This window comes from Salarias fasciatus, chromosome 19 (assembly GCF_902148845.1).
Source record: "Salarias fasciatus chromosome 19, fSalaFa1.1, whole genome shotgun sequence".
Lineage (NCBI taxonomy): Eukaryota > Metazoa > Chordata > Actinopteri > Blenniiformes > Blenniidae > Salarias > Salarias fasciatus.
Genome location: NC_043763.1, coordinates 14,197,761 through 14,218,621, shown reverse-complemented (window position 1 = coordinate 14,218,621; position 20,861 = coordinate 14,197,761). Strand labels below are relative to the sequence as shown.

The window sequence follows — 20,861 nt, the reverse complement described above, 5'->3', positions numbered from 1 at the left end:
GACGAGTGCCTCAAGTATGTCATTCTGCATATGATCCAGATGAGTGGGGCTCGAATGTGTGTCTTAGTGAGTCATCCCCATTAGTCCCTTAACCACCACGCGCCGTGCCGTCTCAACTAGTGCAGAAAAGGGGACGAAGAATGTCAGCCGTGGCTCATAGCTGAATTATCTACACGTACAGATTGACGGGAAAAAAACACATTCACACTTAATCACACACTGACAAATAAAAACATGTAAAGAAGAGGTCGGAGAGGAAAGATTTTATTATTCCCAAAGTGAAAGATGTGCAAATCAGAGGCGGTTTTATAGAAAAAGATATGTATGTAGCTACTTCTCCGATTCTGATCACATTACAGTTCAAATTAAAAAAAAAAAAAAAAAAAAGCCACAGAACACTAGCTTTGTGAATGAATGAATCAAATAATTCAGGTGGTTTTTTAGATTTACCAATGGTCCAAAATAAGTTTCTACATTGTTGATTTGTTGTTGGAACAAAAAAAGGCAAGAGCTCAAACTGTTAAGAAATGTCGCCACCTTGTGGCGGCTGGCTGTTAATGCAATTCAGTGGACAAATTTAAAGTTCAACTCGTTAAACCCGCACTTACAAAAACAATTAGTTTGTAAGTTTATTTTTTTAAAGGAGAAAGAAATCTATAATTGATCGAAATCTTTTTTAAAAAAGATTGTTTTACCAAACTTTGCGTACAGTAACTATTCATACTGTATTTGACATTATGTCCCTTCTTTCAAGAAGAATCAACCTTCTGCTCACATGAAGACTGAGGCTCATTCTAAAGAGACCTGCCAGGTATATGGATGCAAGGAGTTACAGAAATAATGCCTGAAACTTTTGAAAGCAATTCTCCAAGAAAAGCAGATTGAAAACCTGAACAAGGAACACGGGCGCGTTTCAAATGATGGTCATTCGTATTCCACATATAATTAAACTTTTGTCATAATTTCTTTTAAACATATATAGTGCAATTTGATAAATGCATGAGTTATACCGAAACTCAACTTTGTATATATCATTTGTATTTTTCATGGCTACGGCTTTGAATATATTATATTAGGCTTATTTATAATAATTTAAAGCACAGATACACTGGAAATACATTCATCTCACTCGTGTATGGGAAAAATTAAAAAAAGCACGAGAAACAGTTTTTCATTACTCTTATTAAAATCCCTTTTCTGTCCTCTTTCGTTTTTCTACACCACTGAGCCGTCACTGCTCATCCTACTTGGCCCCGATGGAGCAGGACACCCCGGTGCCTTTCAGGCCGCAGTAGCCCTTCGGTACCTTCTTCAAGTACTGCTGGTGGTAATCCTCAGCGTAGTAGAACTGCCGCTCCTCCAGGATCACAGTCGTGATGGGACCGTAGTTATTCTTATCAAGCTCCTGAAGACAAAACACAAAAACAAAAAATGAGCAGGAGAATGCACTCTTTAAAAATAACAAGAGAACAGGCACTTATCCAGACTACTAGAGAACTACTGCACTTTCAATAAGAAAATAAATAAATAAAAGCGTCCCTAATTTGCCAAGTCAACAGACAACACAGAGACCCGGGAATGACATTTACTGAATGAACTCGTACTTGTTTGCACTAAAACTGAGCAGAAATATTTGGAGAGGTTATTATTTATAGAGAAAAATACAGAGATCCCACTGAGCTGCATATGGCTGCCAAAATAAATGAATTTGACACCCCGGAGTTAGTTTCTCTTAATGTACTGGTGGGTGTGTGTGTGTGTGTTTGTTTCTGTGTGTAGTCTTATTGATTTCCATCATGGCCAACAGCATCTTTCACAGTTTGCTGCCTTAAAAATCATTGAAACCAGTCAATTTAAACAAACAAAACTTCCATTTCCTGGCTGCTGCTCATGATAGTACAGAAGGAGCACTGTCAGAGAACAAACTGTGTTTACTTTCAATTAAAATAACACTCAAAAGTGGTAAAACACCCCAGAAAAAAATAAGAAACACACAGGAATACGTGCTATTCCAGGATAAACGCTGTCCGTCTGGACATGATACTGTCTGAAGGCCACATGTGGCGCTTTGGCTATCGGTGCCGTTGGGTTTGATTAAAATGCATGCAGTTAATATTTCTGCTAAACATTAATGGCAGAGCGTACTTTCAATCAGGGCTTGCAGTAAAAAATGTTTCATGATTTTTTTAATTATCTGAACCATAAGCTGCACTTCTTTGTTTCTGTTGGTATTCTCACTGTGAGGCAGCAGAGCACTAACCACTGCACCACCGTGCAGCCAACAGCAGTCCTGCTTCAAAAAGGCTTTCCATTCCTACCGCGATACGTCTACACATGCTCTGATCCGCCATCGCGGTTTGGACTCGGTTTTTCTCCAACTTCCTCAAAATGAACACACATCTTGAACGGCCGCTTTCTTCTGCAGCGTATTGAAAGTGAACTTCCAATACCTCTCGCTAATACAGTAAAGAGTTTCTGCTCCTCAACTAGAAAGCAGGGTGATTGAGTGACAGAAGAAAGGAGCAGCATTTTCTTTTTGTAGTGCAGCGAGCCTCTGTGGCTCTCTCTGTGGGACAAAGCATCAAAGAGGATCCGCTCTCTTTGAGAACTCTTTAAGACACTTTCACACTTACCCTTCTCTAAACACCTTGAGAGAAGCCTTCAAACGCACTAAAAGAGCACACTTGTTCACACACACGTACACACATGCACACACACTAAACACCTCCGACAGATAAATCAAAGCCAGACCTGCTGCGCTGAGTGGTTTTCTGGATCTAATAACACGAGAGCGCAGTCCTCTCTAGATCAGTGCTCCAGAGAACTGACGAAACAACAAGTCGGAGGCGCGCCGGGACCGTCTGTGGGCAACAAGTAGCGTGCTTACACCTCGGAACAATTGCAGCATTGCTTTGTGGGGGCGTCAGGTGGGTTTAGCAAGCGTCTTAAAACAGAAGCTGGGTGTTTTCAACCGGAGCTCGACCCGCTCTTATCGGCTTCTGCATACGTCCTGCGTCTCTGCACGACGCCGCCATGGATACGGCTGCGACGAGGAAGACACTTTGTTGTCGTTGTCGAGGCGATTAACCTTGAAAATTGCGTCGCTTGCTTCTTTATTGAAGGTGAGACCGGCTTGGCGATGTGAAAACCATCATGGCGACTGCCGGGATGTGCTTTCAAAGGACGAAAACATAAAATGTTCTTCTTAGAGCTCCTCAAAAGACTTGAGGATTACTCACCGCTTTACAATGTAAAACCCACTGCTCTCCAAATCTTAATGGTTACAACCTTGTAAAATATATTAAATATGACTCAAATAATATGCAGAACAGTGGGTTTTTTTTTTTTTTTAAGTGTGGGGCAGGCCTCAGAGAGCTTTAGGGGCTCATAGCAGCAGGAAGAATTGGAGGCGAAGGAGGACTTGTTTTATAGCTTGTTTTTTTGTCCAATAATTCATTTTAATAAAAACATAATACATTCATTATACATTCACCAATTAACAATTTATTTTTAAAATAGGTATGAAGTAAACAAACCAAAAAAAAAAGAGTCTTTGGGGCAGTTTCAGATTTGAAGCATTTTAAAAGCGATGTGTTTGAAGCTCTGTACAGACGGGGGTCCTCCTGACATGCTGGCGTGGGCTGAAATGCATTTTTTAATCGATGGGTGGAAAACTCATTCATTTTTTTTTGTAGACCTAAATCAGTTAACTGGTACGGACACGAACGTCAATAACTAAGTTTAACTAGCATGGTCTGTCGGCAGGAAAAAAACTGGAGACCAAACTTCATTCGGCTCTGAAGCCATGCTGACCTTGTTTTTTTTTTTTGTTTTGTTTTTTTAACATTGGACCAAAACGACAAGCTTGATGAAATGCTAATGACTTCCAGAGAGATACTGTGCGCTCTGCTAATCACAACACTGTGCATGTGAGATAATTAAGATGTTTTTTCCTCTAGTAGGATTTGATGAAAGTTGGCTGCAACTTAAATGACAACACACAGGCCAATGAGAAACCAAATACTCGGTGAAATAAACGGTTGGCCATTTGCGAGTGAGTTGAAAAATAATTCTGTAGAATTTGATTATTTGGAGCAAAAAACATTCAGGACCAGTAAATAACTGGAATTTCGTTATGTGAATAATTTCTTCCGAGAATTTATTTCTCTATTTCTTCATCAGGCAACAGATTTTCATGTTGAGGAAAACCAATGCAAGCCACAAACATACTGAAGAAAAGCTGTTGTAAAGATTTCTAACAGACTTTTCATCCATTGCTCAAACTCAAATAAAGTCCTGATCTTATCTGGGTTTCAACAACTCTTGACTCACTGGAGAGAGTAAAATGTCAGAAAACACACAAACAAGGATCAAAGTGAATATGAACTGAGTTTGACTGTAAATTGAAAAGCATCTTTCACCACTCTTTTATTTAAAGTATTTCAGCATTTTTCTCTACTTGTTGGATTGGTAGTTCAGACAAGAACTACCTTGGTTTTGTTATGAAATGATCACTGGAGTCCAGCAAACATGTTAACTGTGGGGAATAGGAGGTGGATCATCAAGCCTGGGAAATAATTTAACAGAATTATCCTTTCCTCTGAATTTGTCCTTATGCCCTCAGGACATTATTTTTTACTACCCTCAATGAGAACAAATCATCTTGTTCAGTCTTTCGCTCCTCCACTCAGCCAGTGAAACGGCAAGAACACACATTTACCGGGAGACAGAAGCAATTTAACAATGCTGCAGTGCAACTTTATTAAAAAGGTTTTGAGACAGTATAGAGAGTAAACATAATTCCAACATCAGCATCTAAGCTGCGGTATCAGGGGGTTAAAGCCAGGTGATTTAAAAAGGCCATCTACCGTATATGGAGAAAAAAAAAAAATCACACAAAACTATGGAGAATGTATAGAGTGGGCCGTGGCGGGAAGGAAGTCAGGAAAGGAATATTGTAATTGGAAGTTCTCTAGTTTGAATCCCACTGTTGTTCCCTGCATATGCCTGAAACCTCAAGATTGTGCCAGTTCTGGCGTACCACATCAAACATGCAGATCACATGATCCACGGCATCTAAGCTGGAAGGAAGCAGCCAAAATGTATCATCAATTCCCAGAACAGATGCTGGCAACTGGTGGCCCGCGGGCCAGATGTGGCCTCGTCTAAATTATTTGCAGCTTACAAGTGTTTTTGGATGATGGTCAATCGAACACATCTGAACCCAATAGCAACTTCAATTACTCCTTAAATATTGCTAAATTAAATGCATTTCAACTTATGATCAAATCATTCTGATTCAACATCATTGACTTGCCACTAATTGTTTCACAGTCTTTTACTTTACATCACTCCAATTCTCATTTATTGGTAAAATGTCCAACATGATTTGGTACAAAATACATTTTAGTGGCCCCCGCCGTGATCAAAACTGAGCATCCCTGATACAGAATATGTAGGAAACGCGTCTCGCGTGTTCACAAACCGTGTAAATATGAGGCAGGTATAATTTTCCTGCTTCTTTCTAAGTTATTATGCTTGTTTGTTAGTTATGATTTTTTTTTTTTTAATCTGGGACATTGCTCCAATACAGAAAAAAAAAGTAATGTTGGTGTAGTGTGTGTTTCTGTCCACATGGAGGCAGTGTGGCACCAGCTGTGTGTGTGTGTGTGTGTGTGAATGTGTGTGTGTGTGTGTGTGTGTGCGTGTGTGTGTACAGTGTGCAGGAGGTGATGCAGTGGAGTCAGTAAATCAAAGCCCTGCGCCCCACAGAGAGGCTGAGGCAGCAGCTGACCTCTAGTCCTCGGTGGCTGCCGCTACAATGTGAGGGCTCTAATCTCCCTGTAGGAAGGACCGACTGTCCGCAGAGCCCACGCCAGCACAATGCGGCTCTCGGCGCAGAAGAACGCCGGAGCCTCGCCGAGCGTACACATTTACCTTTTCGCGCGCAAAAGCGTGTGAGCCGCCCGATTTGAACGTACCCATTCCCCCCCTCCCTCCCCGCCAGTGCAGTGGCGAGCCGTCCAACAGCAAGCGCAGAGCTTTTGTACATCGTGGCCTAATTAATCAGTCATCGCCACCAAACCACAGCAGTATGGAAGCCTCCGGGGCAGAGGACGCTCGGTGCGAGGAGGGAGAGAGAGAGAGAGAGAGCACAACGTCCGAGGAGAGGTCTGGAGGGCTGGAGCGAAGGCGTACCTCCGCCCCGGCACCACTCCCTCGCTCGCCATCAAGCAGCCCCTCTACAGCAGTCACAACACGGCAGCCATTTTAGATCTATAAATCAGAATGCATGGCGTCATGCCACTGTGTATAACCTTATGTGGCTTTGCTCTCTCGCTCGCTCGCTCGCTCTCTGCCTCTCTTACTGCAGCAACAGCAGCGGCGGCGGCAGCAGCAGCAGCGATGGAGTGGAAGGAAGAATATGGAGGGTGAAGAGCGCCAGCTCCGAAATGCAGTTTTCATGTTTAGATTTTCGCAAACATGCGAAAATCTAAACATGAAAACTGCATTTCGGAGCTGGCGCTCAAACGCTGAATAAAAAATCTTCTATTTGTGGTTATGAATGAGAGGAATGAACCGGTTCGGTGTGGGTGTCGGGACAGATCACGTCACAATGCCATATTTTGCGTTCTTGAATTAAATTTTGGAACAAAACGCGTTTCCTCGATAAATTTCACAGTTCTTGGTCCATGCCGAGTTTTTTTAAGGGATCGATCAAAGGTTAAATGTTGGGGCGAATTTAAAGACCGTGATCGGGCGTGAATGCGACGTCCTCCGGAGCGACAAAAACATGTTTGCGAGTGTGTCCGGGGCTGAGCTCACTCAGCCCAATCAGCCCTTCCTTTCTTCACGCCTGTCGGAAAGACTCCCATGTCAAAGACATGGCTGAATGGGTGCATCTCTCTCTCCTTCCTCCTCCTCTGGACTGACCCCCCCCCCTGCCCCCCCCCCCAGTGCGAGCACAGACCATCGCTTCGTGCAACCGGGTCCTCCCTGCTTGCAGCCAAGCGAGAGAGCCCCCTCGCACCATAACAGTAGCCAGAGTCGCGGCCGCGGGACACAAATAGGACGTGACACCCCGGGAGAGGGCCTGAGCTGGAGGAGGTAGGAGGAGGAGGAGGAGGAGGAGGAGGAACAGGAACATGTACTCTCTCCCGTCTCTTTCCCTCACCCCACTGTCTTGTTTCTGTGTGTCGTCTCCCCTCGGAAGGCCCACGGCTGCAGCTCGGTGGGGCAGAGGCGCGCTGACATAGAGTTTGTGACACCCGATGACTCATGGTGAAGACATTTGAAGAGGGATATGACCTCAATTCGATGATTTATGTAATCACCCCTGAGTCCACTACAATTACTGCTGTACGGAGAGCACTGCTTACTACTCATCCCTATTGTATTTATTAACAGATTTTATGAATTTCACGGGCATGTAAAGACTGATTATTGCCGCATTATATATTTAAAAAATGGTGACGCTATAATTCTTGGAAATTTAGATAGAAGTATTAAGACTTATGTTAAATTTTGTTTATAAAGTACTGGAAGCAACAGCATTAACTGTGAAAGGTGTCACATAAATGATGCTATTGGAATATCATGAGTTATTTTTACTACTGTCTATGAAAAAAGTATATGTTGTGGAAAAAAAATACTTCCTGCAACTTTAACTGACATAATAAAAAAAAAAGTCTTTGCATGTCTAACCCCTCTGGATCGCTCATGTAATGTCGACTGCAGCTGCACACCTGAACCGTGCATCACCCAAAAAATAGAAAGCAAAAAAAAAAAAAAAAAAAACCCTTAAACATCTTAAAAATGTAAATACACTCTGAGTAGTGCAGACAGCAGAGCTGCTCCGTGGTGAAACGCCAGTAATAGATCGACTGCGGCTCTGCCTGAAAACACATGAAATAGCCTGACATGATACTCATCGACTAGTCGCCGGCACCGAGCTTGCCCTCGATGACCTCGGGGAGCGCGGCGGAGTGGGAGTGATGGAAAGACGACGGAGGAGAGAAAAACAGACATTTAAAGAGCGAGATAGGCACGAGGACGGTGGAGAGATGGAGCGATATAGAGAAGGACGAGCGATTGCAGAGATGCTGATAGAATGAAAAGCAGAGCAGGGTATGGTGGTGAGAAATAATTCATTTCAAATGGAGAGAAAATAATGAAAGAGCAGGACATGGCGTTTCCCGTTCCCGTGAGGTTTTCCGAAATGCCATATATGTAAAGCATCACACCTAAAGTCTCTCTGTGCAGATGATGACAAGTGTTCTTTTTTTTTTTTCCCCTCCCTGCCCTGCTCTGTTCATCTCTCTCTTTTTCAACACGGGTCAGGCATCCATTTTAGCTGGGCTCTAATCTTCAGCGAGCGCTCCTACATTTTGTGAGCAAGGAAGCCAACACTCCTACATTTTGAGAGGGAGAGAGGATGCACGCACTTCACTCTCGGAGCGAGGCGGTGCACGCTCCTACATTGGGTTCTTTCTTTCTTTTCTTTTCTTTTTTTTCTTCTTCTTCTTCTTTTTTTTTTTTTTAGAGAAGCGCAGTATCTGAAGACCGAAAATGTCGAACATCAGTCTTGCATTCTTGGGAAAAAGGCATCGCCTTTTAACACTGCAGCTACTACACAATCGACGAAATCTCCCTGGCGGACGGGCATTCACCTTCCGGCAACCACAAAAGTTATCTGAGAACAATATGCAAGTTTCCTTTCATTCTATTCACTGAAGACGCCGAGACTTCATGGCTACATAACCGATCAGTTTAGCACGGGGGGCTAAGATTTTGAAAGAAATTACACTGACGCAGCGATAAGGCGAGACAAACCGCAGAGCCGGGAAGCGGTCTGACGCGTGAATCGGACTTTTTGAAGACTTTCCAAAACAGAAAAACGTGACCTTGTGTGACTTGAAGCCCCATTATGAAACCTGCTGATGTTGTGACCTGTTTTACCAACCCTTGGGCTTCTCCTGGAGACTTTCAGCCCCATATGATCGCCCCCCCCCCCCCCCCCCCCCTTTTTTTTTTTCCCAGCCATCATCCAAACCTCTGTGCACCCCCCCTCTCTTCATCCCCTTTTCAAGCTCATTAAGTTAGGATGCTTTATCAGAGGGCACACTCACCCCTCCAAGGCCCGACACACATGTGCATACACACACACACACACACACACACACACACACACACACACACACACACGCTGGCTTGGTAAAACCTATTGTTCATACATGCGTGCGCACGCACACACACACACACACACACACACACACACACACACACACACACACACACACGTATATATAGAGAACCACCGTTCATCAATTTTTCTCTCCAAACCCCTAACCCCTCTCTAAGCCACCCCCACCCCCAACTCTCATCCTAATCAACTCTTCCCATCCCTTCTCTCTCACCCTCGGCTCACCCCCCACACCCCTCACCCAGCTCTAGGGAGACAAATTTTTAGCAGGGAGGGAGGGATGAAGAGAAAGAGAGAAAGAGAAGAGAGATGGGGAGACAGCGAGAGAGAGAGAGAGAGAGAGAGAGAGAGAGAGAGAGAGAGAGAGAGAGAGAGAGAGAGAGAGAGAGAGAGAGATGCACTCCTCCTCTCTGCTCTGCTGCCACAGCGGCTTGGCTACAGAAGCCTTTGATGTTCTGCAAATTTCAAATTTCATTATAGAGAACCCCCTTCTCCTCTCCCCTTTTCCCTCCTCCCTCCCTCTCTGCTCTCGCGCTTAAACAAGCTTTTCTGCCTCACTCTCCCACACCCCCCCCACTTCAACCCCCCCCCCATCAATGCTGAAGTTAAGAAACTGAAAGCCCTGCAGAAGAGACTCTTGGTACGGGTTAATTATTCATCGGGCTGTGCCTCTATGTGCCAAATGTATGTCTGTGCATGTCTGTATGCACACGCGAGTGCGCGTGAGTCATGAGCTGGCAGTGGGGTGGAATCTGGATTTGGTGATGCCTGTCTTATCTCCGGTCGTCTCAGATCGCCTCCACCCACTGTCTCTTGTCATTCTACTGAACACGCGCTCCCTTCCTCCTGATGCTCTCTGAGCTTTGGCCTTTTAGGATAAAACACACAGCGAGTCACGTGGTCGACCAGCCCGTACGGAAAGCCCTTCCTCCGTGGAGATGCCATTTTCAAGCGAGTCGTTCTTGGGACTCGGCATCAATGCGGCAAGGCAACCATTTCAGGGCAGGAAGCTGCCATTTTGGTTCAGAGCATGTCAGCTGCTTTGAGAAGAAATGCGTCCCAGTGGCCCTCTGATGAAACTGGGGTGCCACTAAAATGTTTGACAGATCGATGGTGTCAGCAGCACTGCGGGGAGACACGGCGCGGGGAAGAAGGAGCGAGATGTTTTGTATGTGTGTGTGTTTTTTTGTGAGCGTCTGCTGTGAAATGGATCAACGTTCTCAGTCTTTCCTCTGCGTGAATGTGACAAAGAGATAATGTCCAATGTAAAAGCCGCGGTTTTTTGGTGCTGTAATATGAACCCGGTGAACCCCGCACCAGATTTCATTCAGTTCATTTGCAAGCTGATGGTAACAGGGATTCAAACCTTACCATTAATGTGTTTTATATATATATTTTATATACACACACACATACTTTTTTTTTTCATATTCAGAATCAGGTGGAAAAGTGACTTTCAATGTATGGGTGGATGAAACCCCCTTGTGGAGCTTAGACTATACTTTGCACACTTCAAAGGCCAACCCAGCAACATTAAGTTGGCATTACACGCAGAAAATCTGCTGAAAACCTATATTATTTATTTAATTATTTATTTTTTACCATTCACTTGGAAAAATCATCAAACAGAAAAGAGTCATGCTGGGAAAAAGCACATCCTTGCCCCCAGATTATTTTTGCAGCTGAGCCCCTCCCACTACCCCCTCCAGGTTAGAGCCGCACATTTCGAAAACTACTAATTGATGCGCATCACAAAAATGAGCACATCTTTCTATATAGTTACTCTAATTGAAATAAGACCCAACACATCCATATCATTTGTATGAATCTTTCCAATACATCTGACATTTTTTATAAGCTGTGTGTGTACAGTGCGTCGCTCAAGTGAAACAGCACAATAAGTTGATTAAACCACTGTTTCCTAATGTGAGCTTCCAAGCGATCCAGAGAGTTCACAGTTAGGTAACAACCAGCAGAGCACGATGGAAATGATGCAAGGAGACTGAAAGCTCGGGCAGACCGAGGCCGCGGCCCGTGTTCCTGGTCTGAACCAGCAGGAGCTGGCTGGCAGGGCGTATGTGTGCTGAGTTTGCATGTTCTCTCAAGAGTCCTGGGACCTTCGCTCACAATCCAGACACTAAGGTTAATGTGTGTGTCCGACAGTCTGTTTTTCTGTCTTAAACTTGTGCTTTTCGTCTTTCCCTGTGTCACTCTGCAGTTTACCACTATTTCCAAAGATAAGGTTAAAGTTTTATACTGTATAGGCTATACAACCACTGGCTACTTTATCGGGCAGTATATAGTTGGACTCCCTTTTTAGCTTCGCAATTGCCTTAATTCTTTGTGGCATAGATTCAACATAGTGCTGGAAATATTCCTGAAAAGATTTTGGTCCTTATTAAGATAACATCATGCAGATGCTGCAGATTTCCATTCTATAGCACAAATGTCCGGTTCTACCACATCCCAAAAGGTCTCCATTGGAGTTTCTGTTCTCAGCTGAGGGTCACGTGGTGTGATCTGCTGCTGCTGGACACCTCTCTGTCTCTGTGTGGTCAAAGTAGGCCTTCTGCATACCTTGGTTGAACCAGGTTCTGTCTTTCTGTCATCTAAAAGAAGTTTGGCAACTGTCTTCAGACATTTGGGCCCAGAAAGCTGCTCTCACTGGATATTTTCTCTTTTTCTGACCGTTCTCTGTAAACCCTGAGATGGCTGTGCATGAAAAATCCCAAAAGATCAGCAATTTTTGGAAATACTCAGATCAGGCCATCTGGTAACAACAAACATGCTATATTTAAGTCACTTAACTCACGTTTCTTATCCATTCTCATGCTCAGATTCAACTTCAGGAGATCATCCTGACCAAGCCTGTGCCTCCGAGTACATCCAGTTACCAATCAACCATTTACATTAATGAATATTTGAACTTTCATCCCCAATAAAGATACAGCTGAGTGTATATTCTTGTTCTCGGCCTGTAAGATAAATATCTGCTCAACTGCCACACTGCAGTAGTTCTTTGGTGGTGTGTATGCATTCCTCCTGCTCTTTATTTCACATTAACTTGTAAATACAAAATAATGTGTGTGTTGACCCTCAACCCAAAGCCTCGTGGTGGTTGAAGTTGATTTTTTTCAAACCACTGTGCAGGCACACGTGGGTGTGCGGGGGGGGGGGGGGGTCACGGTCAGTTGACAGCCGAAGACCGGGGTCATCGTCGGTTGATAGCCTGTCAGTGACGGCGCTCTGATTTGATTGCCTTCCTCTTTCACTTTCCCTGCTCTCCTCCCCCCGACCTCCCCACTTTCCCAGTCCCAGCTGCCGCTCCTCTCTGACCTCTGACCTCAGCCCAAGGCCAAGGTTGGGAGGTTGTTACCAGAGCAACGGAGCATCCCCCGCGGCCCATGACTGCTGACCCCAGGAGCCCCGAGTAACCATGACGATCATAATTTGCTCGCCTCTGCCCCTTGCAGGCCCGTCCACAGGGGAGAAGGGATGAACGAGCCTAAGTGATGCAGGGCTCAACGGATGGACGGACGGACGGACGGACATATGGATCGAGGGAACAAAAGACGGACGCGTGTCCCACTGAATGGGAGAGCATTACAAAATCAGTTAGGATGACCTTTCGACCCTCTTCTTCTCTCTCAGATTAAAAGAGACCGTTTCTCTGAGTGGATGTAGGTGGATATCTTCTACATAAAGCTGGATCTGCTTAACTAAAGAGCAAAAGAGGTCACCGCTCCACACGCAGAGCTTTTGTTATTCAAATAAAGGAAAAAAAACTCAACTCAACTTGTTTAACGGCTAAAAGTGTGCTCTTTCTTTAAATGATCGTTTTTGGAGGACTTGGGATGAAAACTTACAGTGCACAGCGTGTTCTCTGTAGTTATAAAAAACAATCTAAAATTACATTAAAGTGTTTCGAGTTACACTTCATATGTTCTGCAAATTACGATAAATAAACAATATATAAACAAACACTTTCACTTCTGATTGCTTCATTTCACAGATATGTTGATTAGTCATAACATTATGACATATTGCACATATAGAGGCACTTAATTTCAACCTCAAAGTTGATGTTTTGAAAGAAGAAAATTTGAGGATTTAAGCAACGCTGGCAAGAACCAGACTTTGATGGTGAGAGGAGTGGGTCGGATCACCTCCAAAACCAAAGCTCCTGTAGGGCGTTTCCTGTCTGTAGTGGTCAGTGTCAATCAAATTCATCCAAGGAAGAAAAGTGGTGAACTGTTGATAAGGCCAAAGGCAGCCAAGGTTCACTGATGCATGTTGGGTAGTGAAAGTTGTTTCAAGTTGTTTAATCCTACAGATGGCATGCTCAAGATGATGCAGAAATTAATGCTGGCTCAAATAGAAAGGAGTCATAATACAGCCTATCAGAAACTGCTGTGTATGTGGCTGCATAGTCGCACATAAACTAGTGGACAATGCTGTGCTGGAAAACCTTGGATCATCCCACCTACTACAGCATTGTTTGACAGTTGTTGCAGGACCATGGCCTTATATAAATAAACGCTTAAATCTCTGGGCCACAAGCCTCTCACACACCTGACATTGCACTGGTTATTTCTCTGTTATTTCAGGTAACATCATCTGTAGGTGTATCCTGAAAGTCAGGACAAAGTCGAACTCAATCACATTTTATAAAGCAGTCCGAGTTAATCATGCAAGTTTTATTGTCAAGAGTTGGCAGCTCTGCTTAACTCAGGTTTACAAATACAGTTGTTGAAAGTAATTAAAAGATGGGATGACCTGTGTCCGTCTTCACAATCCACACTCTGGTTATACGTAACACACCGCTTGAGTAAAGGTAACAACCAGATCTTGTAATGTGTGTGGCGGTACCATACCTGCTGGAAGGCCTCTTTACTCTGCAGAGCGAGCAGCTGCTGAGTGGGGTTGGATGTGTAAATGGCCGAGCGGTACTGAGTACCTATGTCTTTGTGCTGCTTCATACCTGCGTAAAACACACAGACAAAAGGAAAATAAGACACCCCACAAATAAGCATAAGTGCTACAATCGCAGCACAGACACAATGCCATCTGCATGTAAAAGGTTTTCACAATTATGTCATCATCCGGCATCTTGAATTCATGAAGCCAAATGAATTCAAAGATCACAGCCGATTCGGGCATTCATTAGGAAGGCCTGTGGTGAGTAGGTGTATGGGCACATGTAGGTGGGTGCCTTTTCTCCCTCTTTGTCATCTCTGTGGCACTGTCGGAATTTTCATCAGCTTTACATCAGTGTGTTTGGAGGAGGCCCAAGACTAGTGTACCTTGATTAGGAGGCCAAACAGCTGCCATCACTTCCATACTACAATCCTGAGCGTCACTGGCACCCGTGGACACATCAATGGCGGCTTCTCCGTTATTATCTCCCGCTCTCTCCCTCTCTCTCTCCCACTCAGTAATTGTTTCCTCTCTTTAGAGTAGAGTGAGAGTCTTTTCTTCACCTATCGTTTTAAATCCAAGTCTTTCTCAACCGCTGGCCATCACAGGCTAGCGCAAGTGTGTGTGTGAGTGTGAGTGTGTAAGGTCTTCATAGATACTCCTTTCAGCCCACTGACAGTGACACCGGCTTAGTTCATTTAAAATAACAGATTTTCTTCTTCCTCGCGGCCCAGTCTCACTTGGTCGAGTTTTGGCTGCTGGTCAGTGAATGCTGCTGAAAACAAAAGGGTAAAGATCATTGTTGTATTCTAAATGCATAATCCTGCCTCCGTCTCTGCGGTGCTTTGTGCTTTACTGACAGGTCTTTTACTTTTTCTCATTTTAAACTGAATTTATGTGAAGCACGTTTAAATTGCTGGCCATTTCAGGGCATCAAACAAGCTGTAAACACACAAAAGACATATTCTCAAAGAAGGTTATATGCGGACACGTTGGCAAGAAGTTTATTTATATATCGGACAGGGAGTGAGACTGGGATTTTTTGCAGTTCAGTTTCTGCCCATCTAACACACTGGAGTTTGAACATTCAGCTTTCTTTGTACTGTCCACCAACTCCTGAGGGAAATTTATAGCCTCCCAGTCACTAAATGTTCACCAGATAGTTACTTTGGTGCTTGGCAGCCTGTTCTTGGCAGGTTGTGTACCTTTTCTTCTTCTTTTTTTTAAAAATTTCGGAGCTTTCTTTGCTGAAAACTACCGTATGCTGAGGCTGGAGATGAAACTGACCAGTGTGGCGAGAGAAAAAATGAGGATGCTCATGATGCTCATGTGAAATCAAAACAATGCTGCAGGATGTGAACGAGATTATAATGAACTGTCTTCATAAAAAAGTGACACCTTTCACATTACACATAGCATTTTCATTGTTTGTGCAAAAGGCATTATTAAACCTTGCGGGATGAGGGTAGTAGTCCGAGTCACAGGATATCTCTACAGAGGGGAGCAATACAATATGCCTCCAATGCATGTTTATCTGTAGGAAGCAAGTATAACATCCTAACTTAAATATATGGATATAATGCAATTGACTGGGTAAAGCTATATGTCTAAATGCGTTTATGAGATAAGAGTTGTTATATTTGAATTTTCTCATACTGTAACTTCCTCCCATTGTGAAATCTCATCTCCTGATATTCTATTTATAATGTGGGAGGATAATTTCCACGAGCGTGCAGGCGAGACGTCACCCTGACACGGTGATCTGCATATCTCGTTCTCTTTAGATTAAACGTTACCTTGCATCATAGAGTGTCACAACCTATCTGAGGCACAGTCTGTTCAAACATAATGGCCATAAGTATTCATCTGGTCTTCATTCAAATCACAGCAGACAGGCAGACATCGCCTGCTCTGCAGCACGCACAGAGTAAACTCACGGTAACTAATGTCGTTGCCTCAGAGAATATGCCTCACAGAAAATTTCTTAGACAATATTAAATGCTTGTGCGGTTGAAACGCGATTAAACAAGTGTGCTGGGGAGAAAACCCTGTTGAATACGAGACGTATATCATCAGTCTCACAAAGCACTGCAATACAAGAAGTGCATTCAAAGTTACAAAAAAACCCAGCGAGCTGGTTATTTCACCGCAACATCCCTGCCACTGGAGGAGCACTTCCACAATGAACCTTAGTGAATTACATAAACTAACACAAAAAGAGACATGAGCACTGTCACACTGCCTCGTCTTCAGGCCATGGGCTTTTCTGGGTAGAGTTTGCATGTTCTGCTTGTTAAGAAGCAAATCTGACCCGCCAGAGGGCAACTGTTGGCTATCCCTCTGATGTACTGGTGACCTGTGCAGGGTCGTAGGCCAACTGTGTTGACCCCTGTAACTCCAACTTCAATAAAAATGGTAGAAAAGGTGGAAAATTTATTGCATTCAAAAATAAAAATATAAAAAGTAGTGTCATTACAGTATTCATTAATAATAAATCCTGATCAATATTTTTAGTTCATCTTGGCACGAACACTGGATCCTGAGGAGTTTTTTTTTTTTAAGTTATACAGCTTTTTTGGACAATAAACATGGTCTGTACACTCAAACAACAAAAAATCATAAACATAACAATAAAGCATGTTTAAAGGTGCTGTAGGCAGGATTTTGCTAGTCAATGATAATTTTTCTGTGTTTTCTTTGGATTAAATGTTAGAGTATCCATTGATAATCCTTCAGGAGTGTAGCATAATTGCACTACCGCGAGGGCGCAGCGTTTCCATCTGTCTCTGTTCTGAGCTGAAAAGGAATCTCCACAGCTCCAGGTATCTTTGACCAATCAGAAGAGCACCTGAGGCTCTAACCGTGATTGGTCGAGGGGCGTTCGTCGCACGTTCTTGTGGGAGGGGCTTAACTTGCGTAAGGGCGTGATGTCAGAGAAAACCGGACAGGATTGGCTGTGCTGGGTTTCTAATCGCCATCTTAGATGGGTCAAATCGCCATCTTGCTTAGGTAACCCTAAGCAAGATGGCGGAGATGCTGAATCCTGCCTACAGCACCTTTAAGTGATTCGTACAGTTGCTTCACAGTGAAAAGACCTGCATTGATGGGGTAGAATTGGCAACTCTTCCAGTGCCACGCTTAGCTTCTCTGGATACTCCAGCTGCTTACCCTGATCCTAATATCATGCTTGTTTGGTTAACTGTAAACTCTTAGCTGTGTTCGGCTAATTGTGTGTTGGCCTTGTGATGTATTCTGTCGGCGTTAGCTCGGACAGTACTGAACCAAATGTGACGACTTCAAAGAAGCTGGTACATAGTGAGACACAAAAATACACAATTACGATTTTATTTTACAGTAATTCCAGTTGAGATCCAAGATCAGTAGAGATCTGGTGAAGACGGCAGCACAACACGTCACTTTGACTAATAATGCTCAAGTACGAAACAATCACATGCAAAATGTTCAAATGTTTATTGCTGTTGGTTGAGTCTTTCATCTCTTTGCTAAACTGGTGAATCTTAATTGCGTTGCACTATTTTACAAACACCTATTCTATATTTTTCCAATTCGTGTGATTGCCAACCAGCCAATGTATTTGCCTCCCCATGTCTCTGCAGCCATCTCTACCCGCTCCCTCTTTCTCTCCATCTCTGCAGTGTTGGATGTCGGCCATCTTGCCCCCAGCGCTGTTGTTCAGTGACGAGGCTAATGGTTGCCCCTCCATCAAAGGCCACCAAGCCACACTGCAATTGGCTGCCCAACACAGTCTTGACTGTGATTGGCTGCCTGGCAGGGGTCTTGTAGTTTTTTGCCGTTGCCCCTGACCTTCCCTGCTGACTTGTGATGCTGACCATCCCAACCACACACTTACACACACACACGTAGACCTGCTTATGCATGTGCAAGATCATGTATGGACAAATTATGCATATTAATGAGGAGAGGGAGGCTCATCATATATCACCAAACTGCTGGTTTGACTGCTGCAATTTGATTAAAGCTCTTTTATCACTGAATAGCATTAATTCTGAAAGTAACAGGAAAGGCAGACATTTAATATCTCACATTAAAAAAAACTTTCATCACAAAGAAATGTCTGACAACATGGCTTATCAAAAGAAAAGTCAAGGGACAAACACCCATGAGTGGAAATAGTGGCTTCAGACACAATTAAGATTCATCTGATCTTCTGAGATCCAACCAGCGTCAGAAGACGAGCGGCTCCCTAATCAAAATATTGAAACCGTCCAAAATATCAGCCCAGCTTTTGATTATACCAACTCCAAATCCAGACCCATAAGCATTGAGTCCTCAAAGAACTACAGCAGCAACAAATACCACCCCCCAAAAAAACTCAAATTCTTCCCCTCCCGCCTCAACCGTCTCTCCTGCTCTCTCCATTTTTAACAGCCCCCTTCGTTATTTTCTCCATCCATCAAAGGCGGCAGTAATTATTAATGAGAGCCTCCCTGTTCTCTCTGCATTATGCATGAGAACCTTGCCTCTGAAAGCAGAGGGTAATGGGGGTGGACAGAGGAGGAGGGGCTACGGGTCACACACACGCACACGCACACACACACATACACGGACACACGCGCTGCCTCTTGGGGTCACTGACCTATGCCTGCAAAAGCCAAAAATATTAATTAATTACCCCCCGCTCCCCCAAAACCGTAACATTAAAACAGTCCCTTTAACAGAAATGAAAGCCAGCGCCCAGACGAAGTGGGAGGGCGTTCGGTACCTCCAGTCTTGGAAGGAGTAGCTTGTCTCTGGCTGATGTTAATGCACGAACCTGTGTACCCAAATGTACATGCATAGACTCTTTTTTGGGCGCTTGTTGTGCTCAAACCCGCTGAGATTTCTTGCAACTCTGTAAAAATCTTTTCCAGTGTTTACCCTCACACAAAAAATGGCTCCACTCAGCTTGTCCCTGTTGGCTGTTGGGGATAAAAGCCTGCTATTTTTCCCACTTCCCACTAGCTGCACCTTCTTTTTTGCCCCCCTCTTCAGCTACCGGTGCTAATATATATTGCTCCTTTGGCTCTCGCCTTATTGCTCTCTTCTTCCCTTCCTAACTGAAATTCTAGCCATTTGCGCCTCTTGTGTATATATGCTTGCGAGCGGTGAGACAAGGGGTCAACTTGTGCAAAGAATCGCCAGACTTGCAGTTTTCAGTTCCAAGGAGAAAATAAAAAAACGGATATCTTACAAAGACAGGTGAGGATGGAAGAGATGACAAAAAGATGAAGGTGGGAATTACCTGCAAAGGTAGAAGAAGGACAATCTATGGATGCTTGGCACACTTTAGACATGTCCTTCCAGGGCCTCCGTGGAACCGGAGACCTGACCTCAGCTTGTTCTCCCGGGCGTCTTTTCACACAGCGATCCATCACTCGTTAACAACAGAAGGAGATCGGCCTAAACTCCCCAATACTTCATGCACTGTCCTTCACTCACCTCCGTCTGTTTGAGCCACCCCGCTGCCCCCGTATACCAGCGCTCAAAAAGATGTAAAACAAGAAAAGACTGCAAATGAGGCACAAAAAAAAAAAAAAGAAAAAAAAAAGGGAACTCGTTTAATTACACAGAAGAAAGAATAACAAACATTTCAGCAGTCAGGCTATTGTCAGTGTCCGCAATTAAGAAATGTTTCTGCATAATTGGTGACTTTTTGCAAGCTTCTGAGCATGGAAGGAAAACATCTGAAGAGAATTCTGAATTATTTCACTTGGCATTGCGTACCAATTAGACTGCAGCAGAGTGAGCACTAATGAACAATCTGAGCCACTTTCTTTTTTTTTCTTGTTCCGTTACCTATTTATTCCTACCTCCTCACTCCGTCTTCAGCCACTGATTCAATACAACATTCGCACGGTCTGGAGAGACTTTTAACAATGGCCCCGTGTCAATGCTGAAGGGTCACCAGAGATTTGATGGTGTTGATGGAGTTGTCATTTCTGCTATTCTGTCAGAAAGAAAAAAAAAAAAAAAAAACTGCACAGGAATAAGGCCTGATAACTGCAGTCTTCCCCGAGTGTGTGATGGTACTGAGGGTTGTGCCGTGCCCGGCGGTCCCGTTACGACTGTGTGCGTGCCAGCCGAGCTCTCTCTTCCTCTCTACTCTTAGCTGCTATTTTTGCCCTGTTCTTATGTAAGCCGCTCCTGACGCGCTGGAGACAGAGGCAGAATACGGAGTTGGGATGGTGAGAGCATCCCCAGCGGACACACACATACACTCCCCTGCACGTGCAAACACATGGGCTCGCACGCATAAACATACTCTACACATATGCACACATACACACACATGTCTAAAAGAGTGAGTATGTGATAAACAGAAACTTAGCAAAGTGGAAATAATGCTTTTCTGGCTGTGACCGACATAAGACATATGGAGGATATCTTATATCAGAGCTATGAGTGTTTCTGTAAATTACGCTACGGGGGGGGGATGCAGATTACTGCAGTAACAGCCATAACCTAGATCAACAATCCAACTCCTCTCACTCCTGAGTTTCAGTTTTATCGTCTCTATTTGAGAGCATTGCTCTCTAACGTGATCACTTCATGTTTCTGGGCATGTTGTCAGAGAACTGTGACTGTGGCCCTCAACTGTTTATTTTTAGCTGCACCTAGGTCTAACGAGCGGTGCTCGCTCTCCCGTCGTATTGCAATCTGTCCGGATGATAGCATGATTTGGACTCCTCAATTTCCACCCTTGTCTACTGTAGTATTACGG

The 20,861-nt window shown here is 44.0% G+C and overlaps 1 protein-coding gene across 3 annotated transcripts in view; it reads right to left on the bottom strand.

Moving 5' to 3' along the window:
- Nucleotides 1-254: 254 nt before the first annotated feature.
- The window catches only part of msrab (methionine sulfoxide reductase Ab), a 37,849-nt gene continuing 17,242 nt past the window's right edge, over nucleotides 255-20,861 (bottom strand). For all 3 annotated transcript variants that reach the window (XM_030116615.1, XM_030116618.1, XM_030116616.1), the window contains exons 5-6: nucleotides 14,077-14,183; nucleotides 255-1,405 (exon numbers count right to left, since the gene is read on the bottom strand). In XM_030116615.1, coding sequence (XP_029972475.1) covers nucleotides 1,244-1,405; nucleotides 14,077-14,183 — 269 coding nt within the window. In that variant the 3' untranslated portion in view covers nucleotides 255-1,243. The remainder of the gene's footprint in view (nucleotides 1,406-14,076; nucleotides 14,184-20,861) is intronic.